The sequence below is a fragment of the Pan paniscus genome, chromosome 18 (assembly GCF_029289425.2).
Source record: "Pan paniscus chromosome 18, NHGRI_mPanPan1-v2.0_pri, whole genome shotgun sequence".
Classification (NCBI taxonomy): domain Eukaryota; kingdom Metazoa; phylum Chordata; class Mammalia; order Primates; family Hominidae; genus Pan; species Pan paniscus.
Window position 1 is genome coordinate 94,051,523 of NC_073267.2, and position 13,089 is coordinate 94,064,611.

General features: G+C 50.9%; 1 protein-coding gene across 1 annotated transcript in view; it reads left to right on the plus strand.

Moving 5' to 3' along the window:
• Positions 1-13,089, plus strand: part of WFDC1 (WAP four-disulfide core domain 1) — a 43,878-nt gene that overhangs the window by 19,452 nt on the left and 11,337 nt on the right. Inside the window, exons 7-8 of the mRNA XM_034940834.3 lie at positions 7,357-7,549; positions 12,662-12,745. Of these exons, the coding sequence (XP_034796725.3) occupies positions 7,357-7,549; positions 12,662-12,745 (277 nt within the window). The remainder of the gene's footprint in view (positions 1-7,356; positions 7,550-12,661; positions 12,746-13,089) is intronic.

Genomic DNA, 13,089 nt, shown 5'->3' on the forward strand with positions numbered 1-13,089 from the left:
TCTGCTGAGCATCTAACCTAACGCTACGGAGATGGTGGGTGTTCACTAAATCATCTGGGAGTGAATTGAGGGAGGATACAGCGGAAATGAAGAAAGACTGGAAGAGATGAAGAATGAAGTTACTGTGGGAGGAGAGGCTTCTGAGTCCATTGATTAAAAATAAAAGGAGCCAGGCGTGGTGGCTGACGCTTGTAATCCCAGCACTTTGGGAGGCTGAAGCAGGCAGGTCACCTGAGCTCAGGAGTTCAAGACCAACCTGGGCAACAAGGCAAAACCCCATCTCTACTAAAAATACAAAAAATTAGCCAGGCGTGGTGGCGGGCACCTGTAGTCCCAGCTACTTGGGAGACCGAAGCATGAGGACTGGTTGAGCCTGGGAGGCGGAGGTTGCAGTGAGCTGAGATCGTGCCCTTGCACTCCAGCCTGGGTGACAGAGTGAGACCTTTTCTCAAAATAATAATAATAATAATAATAATAAAAGGAATAAAAATCAGGTGAACTATGGATTAGCATTGCCCGTGCTGAGCCGAGCACATGCAGGTGTGGTCTCTTTTGATCTTCGCCACAAACATCGGCAGCAGGTATTACTTTTGTGTCCATTTTGCAGATGAGGCTCAGATACGTTAGTGATTTTCCTGTATGATCGCACAGCCATGGGCTTCAAACCCAGACGCGTCAGACTCCTACACCTGAGCCCTTAATCCCTGTGCAAAGCAGCCTTTGCTGTATAAGAGGTCATGAGCTTCGGTCCCTTCCATCTTGGGATATGGCTCCTAAGTTCTTGCCCCAAAGAGTGTGGAGGTTCAGCTGTGAAAAAGAGTTAGGAAGCGTTCCGAGTGGAAGGAACAGTGTGCGGAAGCCTCCAGGGCCAGGAGGAGCAGCGAATCTTCAGAAACTGAGGACGGCCGAGTCCAGCTTTACCTTTTGAAAGCATCTTTCCTCATCTCTGGAGTGTGGGATATCAAGACCCACTCCCCTAGTTCACATCCGCATTAAGTGAGCATAGGAGTGTGATGACGCTTGCCCATAGCACAGCCTTACACAAACACAAAGGGCTGCCCCCACACCTGTGCAGGACCCCTGCTCTGCAGAACCCACTGCACAGGGCCCATGTGCAGATCAGCCAGTTAATGCATGTTAAGCACTTAGAAGGGTGCCAGGCAAACTGCCAGGGTCTGTTGACCACCATCATCCTCATCTTCATCATCATCATCATCATCACAGCTTTTATTCCACCCGAAGAATATTTACTGAGTACTTGCTATGTGCCAGGCACTGTTCTAGGAGCCAGGGACACAGGTAAGAACAAAACCAAGTTCCTGTCCCTAGGAGGGAGAAAAACAGCAAACAAATGAGTTCATAATACACAATCCACCCAAGGGTGATGAGGTGCGTGAAGCTCCACAAAGCAGGGAGAGGGGGAAGGGAAGGCTGTATGAGCAGACCCCGAGTAGGTGAGAGCCGGGCAGATATGGTGGGTGGGCGGGGAAAGAGCCAGTGCAAAGGCCCAGAGGTGGGACTGGGTGGCTGGAGAGAATGAGTAAGGAGGGGAGTGCTGGAAGAGAGGTCAGAGACGTGGAGGGGGTCAGGGGAGCCAATTCCAGTCCAACCTCTAGGCCAAGAACCTTGGCTGTTAACTCCTTTAACCCATGGGGGCCAGGGATAAATTGGAGGGTAAGCTGTTTGTTTCTCTGAGTAAAAGTTATTTCCCAGAAGTCCAGAAAATGCCCTGTGTTTGGAACCCTCTTTGAGTGTCACCTTGCGTGACATGAAATATTTTTCAAAACATGTAATCCTTTAATCTGGGCCTCTCAGTGAAATCAGTGCTTTATCACTCACGACCATCTGTTGTTTCAGCCACGCAGTAAATAACTTGGGAGATGTGGCTTCTAAGGCGCTTATCTCTTTGTTCTCTCCAAATTCTGAGAAATGACATTTGAATTTTCCTCTGAGACAGCGGCACAGCTAAAATTGATCTCTGCGTACCCTCCCGTCTGGGGCTGCCATTAAGGAAGTCACAGGACTGGGAGGCATTTGCAGTGGGTGAAAAGTGTTTTGCTTCTGATCACCAGGTTCCATTAAATTTCATAAATGAGGCTTCATCGAAAAATAAGCTGGGCGGAAAAATAAGCCGCCCCCTCCCAACGACGTACGGTGTATTCTTAACCACCCTCCGAAGGAGGCTGGGGCGCCTGTCATGTTATATCAGGATTAAAAATTGCAGACCCCAACATGGGTCCAATGTAGTTAATTCTGCAGCAAATGAACTAAGAGCTAATGGTGTGGGATTATGCACCTGCTGCGGCTGGAAAGTTATTGGTGGTGGTTACAGGGGTGAGGGAGATTGGGCGGAGAAAGGGGTGATAAAAGGACTGATCCACGCTCTGGTCTCCCCTTTGTCTTTGGGGAAAACCATTCACCTCCTTAAGGCCTCGTCTCCATATCCACCAAATGCCAGCTTAGTGGTCATTTTCACTTTTCGTGAATTTAACAGCCAATGTCTACAAGAGTGAAAAGAAGGCTTCTCTGGGTGAAGCAGGGATGGGGGCCAGGGGCCCCCCTCCCAGGCTTTCCTGCCGCACCACCCGCCCTCCTGCTTGGCCATTCCTGCTCTCTGACCCTCATGCCCTCAGTCTCAGGCCCTGAGGCTCCCTGGGGGCAGCTGAAAACCTCTGGTCTTGGTGATCCCACCGGTTCCCAGGGGCACCCGGCCAGGACCTGTTCCCGGGGACCTGGTGCCCCCTGCAGGGCACTGGTGACACCGCGTGCAGTTTGCAGCTACCCAGATAGGGACGCAGGAAGGACTGCACTCGGCCCCAGCCAGGCAGGGACAGACACAGCCTCTGCTGTCAGTGTGGGGTGGCGAGGGCCTAAAAATGAAGAAGACTCATACTAGAAACATCCCGACGAGTCTGGGGAAAGCTGCCCTCAGAAGGCCGTTTAAGCTGAGGACTAAAGGGTGATTTGGCCAATAGAAGCTGATGGGAGGCCTTCCAGGCAGAGGACCAGCACGTGCCAATGATGATCGGTGGCACTGTGCTAGATGCCAGCCTGAGTGTAGATGCCCGCCTGGGTGTAGACGCCATCCTGAGTGTAGACACCAGACTGGGTGTAGACGCCATCCTTGGTGTAGATGCCATCCTGAGTGTAGACGCCAGCCTGGGTGTAGATGCCATCCTGAGTGTAGACGCCAGCCTGGGTGTAGATGCCATCCTGAGTGTAGACGCCAGCCTGGGTGTAGATGCCATCCTGAGTGTAGACGCCAGCCTGGGTGTAGACGCCAGCCTGGGTGTAGACGCCAGCCTGGGTGTAGACACCAGCCTGGGCATAGATGCCATCCTGGGTGTAGACACCATCCTGGGTGCAGACTCAGGATACCCCAGGAGGGAAGTTCTATAGGGAGAAACTGATGCTTGCCCAAGGTCACACAGCAAGTGAGTGGCAGAGAGGATTTAAGCCCTAGAGCCGGGATTTGAACCAAGCCCATTAGCTGCGGAGCCCGCTGTGGTTGCCCTCTGCTCTGCTGGATGAGACAAGCTCAGCTGGAGGAAACGGTTTGAAGAGAGGAATGTGCTTGGAGGGCGTGGGGAGGAGGGAGGGCAGTTTGCTGGCATGTAAGGACAAGGAGGGTCGGGGCGATGAGATGAGGCCAATGTATCCTATATCTAAGTTATTAAATTGAAAAAGTAACATGTACCTGGTTGGCACAGGGCTCGGAGGTCGAGTGGGGAGCTGGGACTTTGTCCCGAGGGTGCTGGGAAGCCTCTGGGGCCTTGGAACACAGAGGTGACCAAATCCACAGGTGCCTTTCATAAAGCCTCTTTGGGCAGCAGTTTGGAGAATGGATGGATTTGGAGGCAGCGAGGCCGGGGACGGGGCCACTGTGGAGGCACTGATGGGGATTTGGGCCTGGGGTGGGGTTCATTTATAGAATGTGCCTGGCAGAGGGACAGATATCAACTTTCCAGGGGCCGCCATAACAAATGACCACAAACTGGGGTGGGAGGGGTGGTTAAGCCAACAGAAATGAATTGTCTCGTGGTTCTGGGGCCAGAAGTTCAGCATCAGTTTCACTGGACTGAGATCAAGGGGTCCGCAGAGCCGCGCCCCCCCCAACTCCAGAGGTTCCTTCCTTGCCAATCCCTCTTCCGCTGGCTGCTGGCAATCATGGTCACTCCTTGGTCTGTAGATGCCATCTCTGCCTCCCTCTTCACATGACTTTCTTGTGTGCATGTGTGTGTGCATGCGTGTGTGCATGTGTGTGTGTGGGGCGTGCTTGTGTGTGTGTGTGTGTGATCTCCCTCTGCTCCCCTCTTCTCAGACACTTGTGACTGGATTTAGGGCCCACTGGAAAATGCAGAATCATCTCCCCATGTCAAGATCCTTAACCTAATTGCGTCTGCAAAGACCCTTTTTCCTTTGCATTTAGGATTCCAGGGAGTAGGGCCTGGTGTCTTTGGGGACCTTTATTCAGCCAACTGTATGTGCAGAAAGAGACACAGGAGGCTCGAGGCCCTCCCTTGAAGGGGTCGCTCACTGGTTAAATGCGATGGCGGATTTCTATTAAGACACCGAGAAAGAGTGACAAGGGAGGGTGGGTGTGGGACATAGAAGGGGGGTGGCGTGGCCCTAACCCTGGCCTGGGAGGGCTGGTGTTAAGGAAGCACATCCCAGCCTTGAGCGCTGATTTGAGTCTCGGGGAATGGTCCCTCTGGAAGACCTGAAGGAACGGGCATTCGGCAGAGGATACAGCACGGGCAAAGGCCTGGAGGTGACGGCGCCCACATTGTCATCAAAGCAGCTTCAGTAGCTTTGTGAGGTTCTGTGAGTCAAGTCTAGATTAAGCCAGGACTTGGATGATGTGCCCTCGCTCTGCACGGGGACTGTCTTTAAATTGAAGAAGTAATGTGTACACGGTAAAAAGACATTGAACCACTGCAGAAGGGTATACAATAGTAAGAAATCTCTCTCAGCTTTACACCCTATTCTTCTCTCCAAAGGCACCTTTCATAATGGTTTCTTGTGTGATCTTGTGTATCCTTCCAAAAACGTTCTCAGCCTATGCAAATATATATATATATATGTTACATCTGTGTGCATTTTTTAAAACCACAGATGGGGCAGAGCCTACACGCTGTTCCGAACCATGGTTTTCTTCATGAGCCGCTATATCCTGGCGATCTTTCATATGTGGCACATTGAGTCTTATTTCATTTTTTGCCAACACCTTAAAGGCAGGTTTTCATGGCTGTCTACTATTCCAATTTGCAGATATGCCCTATGTACTTGGCCAGCACAAGGGGGCCAGATTTTGAATATGTTAGGGGAGGACTTGTGGGGAGGTAAGTAGGTGAAGCATTTTGGATTAAAGGAACAGTTTAGGCAGAGGCCAGGAGGCAGCGCAAGCCAAGGTGGTTTTTTTCAATTAATCTATCCTGTATCTAACTCTGTGTGTGTGTGCAAATGAGCACAAACTGCTCACCACGCACCCCATTTTCATAGAAGCAGAACAGTGTTACTGGGCGTGGATGGGGTCTGGTGTCAGGGGAACCAGGGCAGTTTGCCTGGTGGCTTAAACTTTCTCGGTCTTACCTTTAAAATATTGATCTTATTGGTCACTCACCCATATTCCTATATGTTAAGTACAGTACTCTATCTTTTTTTTTTTTTTTTTTTTTTGGAGACGGAGTCCCACTCTGTCACCCAGGCTGGAGTGCAGTGGCACGATCTTGGCTCACTGCAAGCTCCGCCTCCCAGGTCCACACCATTCTCCTACAGGTGCCCGCCACCACGCCCGGCTAATTTTTTTTTTTTGTATTTTTAGTAGAGACGGGGTTTCACTGTGTTAGCCAGGATGGTCTCGATCTCCTGACCTCATGATCCACCTGCCTTGGCCTCCCAAAGTGCTGGGATTACAGGTGTGAGCTACTGCGCCCGGACTTTTTTTTTTTTTTTTTAACAGGGTCTCACTCTATTGCCCAGGCTGGAGGGCAGTAGTGCGATCACAGCTCACTGCAGCCTTGACCTCCTGGGATCAAACATCCTCCCGCCTCAGCCTCCCAAGTACCTGGGACTACAGGAGAGAATGAGCATGTCTGACTGCCTTTTTTTTTTTTTTTTTTTTTAGTGGAGAAGGGGTTTCGCTATGTTGGGCAGGCTGGTCTCAAACTTCTGAGCTCAAGTGATTCACCCACCTTGACTTCTGGAAATGCTGGGATTATACGCGTGTATGCCACAGCACCTGGCCCCTATATCTTATTTTTGAACTTTTTATTAAAACATAATACTTCGGGCCAGGCGCGGTGGCTCACACCTGTAATCCCAGCACTTTGGGAGGCCGAGGCAGGCGGATCACCTGAGGTAAGGAGGTCCAGACCAGCCTGGCCAACATGTAGAAACCCTGTCTCTACTAAAAATACAAAATTAGCGGGGTGTGGTGGCACATGCCTGTAATCCCAGCTACTCGGGAGGCTGAGGCAGGAGAATCGCTTGAAACCAGGAGGTGGAGGTTGTGGTGAGCTGAGATCGCGCCACTGCACTCCAGCCTGGGCAACAAGAGCGAAACTCCGTCTCAAAAACAAAACAAAACAAACAAAAAATACTTCAAAGCATATAAATCCTACGTGTTCAGCTCCATGAATTCCCACAAAATAAACACACCATGTAACCAGCCCCCAGACCAAGAAACAGAACAGAGCCAGTCCCAAGACCACGTGTTCCCAGCCAGTCACTGCCCACCAGATTCCTGACTTCTCATGCCAGACATCAGCTTGGCCTGTTTTTGAGCTGCAAATATAAGTGGAATCCCACTGTGGTGTTCTCTTTTGATCTGGCTTTTTTCCTTTCTTTATTTTCTGAGATGTATCGATGTTGTTGCATGGATTTAATGATTCTGTGTATAATTTGTAAATTCTCAAAGCTCTATATAAACATGGATTATAAGAAATCCACACATATGTACATATACATATGTATAGACATGTGTGTACGTATATGTATACATGCAGACATATGTATATACACATATATACCACATATATTATGTATTATATATCATCTCTCTCTCACACGGGGTAGATACTTAAGTAATTGTCCCTCAGCAAACACACCAAGATTCGCTTATCCTTTTGCTCTGGGCTTTCAGTTATTTCGTGCCGACTGTTATAAAAAGATACATGGTATCTTCTGACCTTCTGAGCCGCCCTCCGAGGCTGGCTCTGCCTGCTTGCTGTTTCTCACAAGAGGAAACGCAGGCTCAGAGAGGCCCGGCGCACTGCCCACCCCCTTGCAAGCTCCGGGTGGCGCCGGGACTCGAACGCGCGCCCCAGAGCTGCTGACACCGCCCTCTCCCCGCAGGCCGAGGAGGCGGGCGCGCCCGGCGGCCCCCGGCAGCCCCGAGCAGACCGCTGCCCGCCGCCTCCGCGGACGCTGCCCCCCGGCGCCTGCCAGGCCGCGCGCTGTCAGGCGGACTCCGAGTGCCCGCGGCACCGGCGCTGCTGCTACAACGGATGCGCCTACGCCTGCCTAGAAGCTGTGCCGCCCCCGCCAGGTAGGTCCTGGGCCCGAGGGAGGGGGCTGAGGGAGAAGGACAGGTAAACAGAGCTGTCCCGGGGGAGGGGAAGAAAGGAGCTGGGCTTAAAGCTGGGCCACCTGGGCGGGTCTCGGGCGCCTCCACTGCGCACCTGTGAACTGGGACGGGCGCTCCTTGAGCAGGCGTGGCGCTGCTGTGCAGCTGTTGTGTGTCCCACTGCCCCTGGGGCCCTGCGTTGTAGGAGATGCCCTTACCAGAGAAAATGCCACTTCCTATGAAAATGGGATGGGGGCAGGGACCCTAGATGCCTCCAGGGAGCCACAGTCCAGCAGACACCCATTCCCGGGAAAATGCCCGCTGATAGGATGCGGGTGCAGTGGGATTTCTCATTTAAAAGATCAAGATTCGAGGCTTTTCTTTAAAATACCGGACCATGTTCCCTGGGTTGCCACCAGCTGGAACCTCAGGTGCCCCTGGATGAGGAGGTGTCCTCTAGCTTCCCACTCACCCCATCACCCCACCAGGCCCGCCACACTTCTCATGCCTGGCCCTGGGGTATTTGAGGTGGAGACCAGGAGCTTAGCAATCCAGATGGGGCGTGCCCCAGAGAGGAGCGGGTGCGTGGCTTCAGATCCACCGGCCAGCTGTCACTTTTTTGAGTCTCCTCTCCTGTGAAACGGGTGGATCACCTGAGGTCAGGAGTTCAAGACCAGCCTGGGCAACATGCTGAAACCCCGTCTCTACTAAAAATACAAAAATTAGCCAGGCGTGGTGTCAGGAGCCTCAAATCCCAGATACTTGGGAGACTGAGGCAGGAGAATCACTTGAACCCAGGAGGTGGAGCTTGCAGTGAGCCAAGGTTGTGCCATTGCACTCCAGCCTGGGTGACAGAGTGAGACTCTGTCTCAAAAAAAAAAAAAAAAAAAAAAAGAAAAAGAAAAGAAAAGACAACGTGCAGCTCACGGTGGGCCTGCCACTCCAAAGTGCTCAGCACTGCGCAGGGCTGGGAGCAGATAATGAGATGTGTGTTGAATCACGATGCCAACCTCTCGGGGAGAAACAATGTTCAGGGATTCATCATTGGCAGGATGGAGTTTCAGATCCCTTTTGAAGAGAAGGTTTGGGAAGGGAAGGAGGTGACCCCGTCGGGGACAGTAAGTGGGGAGTAGGGTAGACAAGTAGCTATTTCCTGGGGAAAATGTGCCCCTAAGCGGGTAGGATTTGGGGCAAGGAAGTTTTCTCCACCCTCGGCTCTGCTCAGGGTGATAACAACAGCTGTTTGGACTGTACCTTCTGCGAGAGGCTGTGGGTTCCCATGGGCCTTAATTAGGGAAGGCGGCTCGAGAAGGTGGCCCAGCCCCTCCTCCCAAGGCTGAGAGGAGAGTCAGAGATGGCAAGAATGACCTCACTTTGTTTTCTTTGGGGTGAGGTCACAGCGATGACAGGGGACTCAGCACACTTAATCGTGCTCATAATTACAGTCTTATAATGCTCATCAAGACAGACAGGGACTATTTCAGTACTGCCTCTGGGCAGGAACTGGCCGCTGCTCCAGGCCAGGCAGCCTCCTACTCAGCCTTCATAAGAAAAACTAAATGTTGCTCCTTATGGTGGACAAGCACATCAAGGCACTCCCCTCTGGTGGACTTATCAAAAATGGTGCCCCTTCCTCTGGAATGTGACCTGGCATGGGGCTTCTAGCCTTGCTTCCTGCCTAGAGCAGGAGCTTTTGAGCAGTGCACAGATGATACAACTGTACATGGCATTCCCAATAGCCTTTTCATACATCATCTCGTTTCATGCTCACACAGCTTGATGAGATGACTGTTATCAGCCCTGTGTCACAACTGAAGCTCAGAGAAGATGAATCATTTGCCCAAGGTCACACAGCAGGCAGACCTGCAGTTTCCATCCAGTTGTCTGACTGTAGAGAAGTGTTCATTGCCTTAGGCCGTGAGTGTGGGAATGTGGAGCCCCTGCCCTGGCACCTGTACCCACGTGTGGGGTCCTTCATTGCCAGGAATATCCTCCCCCAGACAGCCCATGGCTCACTTCCTTGCCTCCTTTAGACCTATTTCCAAAGGCCACTTTTCAGGAAAGATTTCCCTCTCTAAATGACAGCCTCTCCTTGGCCATTTTTTAACCCTCCATCCCTGTTTAATTTTTCTCTGTAGCGTAATCTGGAAGACTGTGTTTTACTTGTTTGTTCATTGACTGTTCTCTCCCCACTTGAAGGTCAGCCCCACAGGGCAGGGAGTTTGTCTTTCATTCACTGCTGTAACCCCAGCATCTAAAATGGTCTCTGGGCATATAATACTCAATAAATATTGACTCATTCACTCATTCACTGGCCAGCAGGAACAGCAATCATACTACTAGTGAGTAATAACAACAATGCTGTCTAACACCAGATTTCACAATCTTGGCATATTGACATTTGGGGTTGGATGATTCTACTTGCTGGGCAGGGGGGCGGGGGGCGCTCTCCCGTGCTCTGTAGGATGGTCAGCAGCTTCCTCGGTCCCCCCCCACCAGGTGCCAGTAGCAACCTCTACCCCAAGCTGTGACAACCAAAAGCGTCTCTAATCTTTCCTAAATGCTCTCTGGGGAACAAAATCGCTCTGCATTGAGAACCACTGGTCTAAGATAAGATGACGTGGAACACATCAGGCCCTGTTCCAGGAACCTTACTTCTTCATTGCCATCTGGATTTGGGTCCAAAGCAGACCCAGAGACAAGGACTTGGGCCCAGGTTGTTTATTTGGGAGGTGATCCCAGGTAGTTCCAGTGCGGTCATGAAGAGCTGAGACCCCAGGGCCACCAGGCCTTTAAGGGTCTTCAACTAGAGTGATGGGGAGCCCGGACCAAGTTTCACTACTCCAAACATTTGCTTATTTCCCTGCTGCTCAGAAGCCTTTGATCAAGGCAAAAGAGAATACAAACAGCACATATTACTACGTTTCCTACCTGAAAATGTTTCCTAACACGTGGTCCGATGTGGTGGTGGAAAGGAGGGAAGAACCGAAAGGCTGGGTATAGAGGCTGAAAAACCATCGCGTCATTCCTGTTTCGGAGGTCACAGACTGCTGGCTCCTTTCTCTGCTGTTCCAACTTTCATGTCATTATAATCAGTATAATCAGCAAGTGCTCCTTTACAGAAAAAGCTAACCAGCATTTTTACCAGTACCCATCAATATACTTTAAAAGATGCTAATTATTTTTCTATTCTCTTTATAAAGATAAATATTAGTAATTTTTATTTTTGTCTTATTTTGGAGTCAAACGAATGCAGAGGTCACAAGCAAATGTGATCCCAGAACCGTTTTGATCTCCAACATGCTTAAAGTTTTCTGCCCAGGCACGGTGGCTCACACCTGTAATCCCAGCACTTTGGGAGGCCAAAGCAGGAGGATCACGCAAGGTCAGGAGTTTGGGACCAGCCTGGGCAACATAGGGAGACCCCCTATCTCTACAGAATAATAATAATAATAATCATCATTAATAAAAAAGTTTTAAAATTACTTGTCAACACTTAAAAACCAGAAGATTTCTATTTTTAAAAATACAGACTTGGCCGGGTGCAGTGGCTCACGCCTGTAATACCAGCACTTTGGGAGGGCAAGGCGGGTAGATCACCTGATGTCAGGAGTTCTAGACCACCCTGGCCAACATAGCAAAACCCCGTCTCTACTAAAAATACAAAAATTAGCCGGGGATGGTGGTGTGCGCCTGTAATCCCAGCTACTTGGGAAACTGAGGCAGGAGAATCACTTGAACCCGGAAGGCGGAGGTTGCAATGAGCTGAGATTGCGCCATTGCACTCCAGCCTGGGAGACAAGAGTGAAACTTTGTCTCAAAAAAAAAAAAAAATACAGACTTACAGTCCAGGTGCAGTGGCTCACTCCTGTAATCCCAGCACTTTGGGAGGCCGAAGGGGGTGGATCACTTGAGGCCAGGAGTTCAAGACCAGCCTGGGCAACCTGGCAAAACCCATTTCTACAAAAATACAAAAATTAGCCAGGTGTGGTGGCGCATGCCTGTAATCCCAGCTACTCAGGAGGCTGAGACAGGAGAACTGCTTGAACCTGGGAGGCGGAGGTTGCAGTGAGCTGAGATTGTGCCACTACCCTCCAGCCTGGGTGACAGAGCAAGACTCTGTCTCAAAATAAATAAATAAGTAAATAATAAGTAAATAAATAGAATAAGAACTTACAGTAAGAAAAAAGAAAAAACAGTCTGGGAGCATTGGAAATAACTGGTCAGGGCTAACCAGCAGCTGATTCATCCAGGCAGGAGGCACTCTCTGATTTGCCGTGGCCCTGCCTGGTCTGCTTTCCTGTTTAATGTCATCTACCTGTCCCCTAGAGGCGTTTGAGTTTTTGACCCCTGCCTTTTGAAGGCCTTCCCATAAACTGTGTGGGTGACTCTTTCTTTTAAAACCAGGTATATTGGTTATACCTGGGTGATGGGATCACCTGTACACCAAACTTCACCCATACACCAAACTTCAGCGACATACAATTTACCTGTGCAACAAACCTGCACGTGTACCCCCGAACCTAAAAGTTAAAAAAAAAAGTATTAGTTAGAGAACAGGCTATGCCGCTGCAACAAAAAGACCCATGAATACAGGAACCCAACCTGTGAGGCATTTTCTTCTCTCTCAGCTATTAGTGCAGAGACAGACATTTGTGATAGGCAGGTAGCTCTGCTTGCAAAGCCATCTAGGGACCCTGCTTCCTTCCTTCTTGCCACTCTGCAGTCTGACTGATGTCCTTGTCCACATGGTCAGAATGGCCCCCAGCCTGCAGGAAGGAAAAGAGGGAGGGAGGGGAGCAGAGAGCCCCGATTGGAGGGTGAGACAGGAAGTTGCATGGTCACTGCTGCTCACATCTTTGTAGCTGCAAGGGAGGTAGGGAAGGGTAGTCCCCAGCTTTGTGGCCCAGTGCCCAGCCCACATTGAAAGGTTCTGTCACTAAAAGCAAAGGGTGAAGGTGTGCCAGGAACCATAGTTATTTCTCCCATGGGGAGCCTCTGTGCTGTCATGAAGTTGGGGTGCCCCCAGCCCCCAAGCCTGGGTGTTTCTCAGCTGCTTGAGGAGGGCCTTGATCTGACCCTGTATTGTGTTAGTCTTAGACTGGCTGGTGCAGCCGAAACCTCGATGGCTTGGTGGCAATGGCTGGCTCCTGGATGGCCCTGAGGAGGTGTTACAAGGTACCTGCCGGGTAAAGCCCAGACCCTACATCGAAGCCTCGATCCCTCCTTCTGAGCTGCTTCCAGAAAGCTGGCAGCACCAGGCCGGCTGTCCCCCATGCACGGGCCCTTCAGCCAAACACTCAGCCCTCTTTGATCCTCCCCACCCCAGCGCAGAAGGGCTGATGGCTGGGGGCTTGGCCAGAATCAAAGCCCAGTACAGAATAAGGGCTTCGACTCTCCCCAAGAATGGAGCCTCCTCCTGGATGGATAATTGAAGGGGGGGGGCTTAGTGTTGGTTTTCAAATTCCTAGAATTCTAGGGGGTTCACCGCTCTCTAATGATGAAGCCTCCCCGGGGGTGGG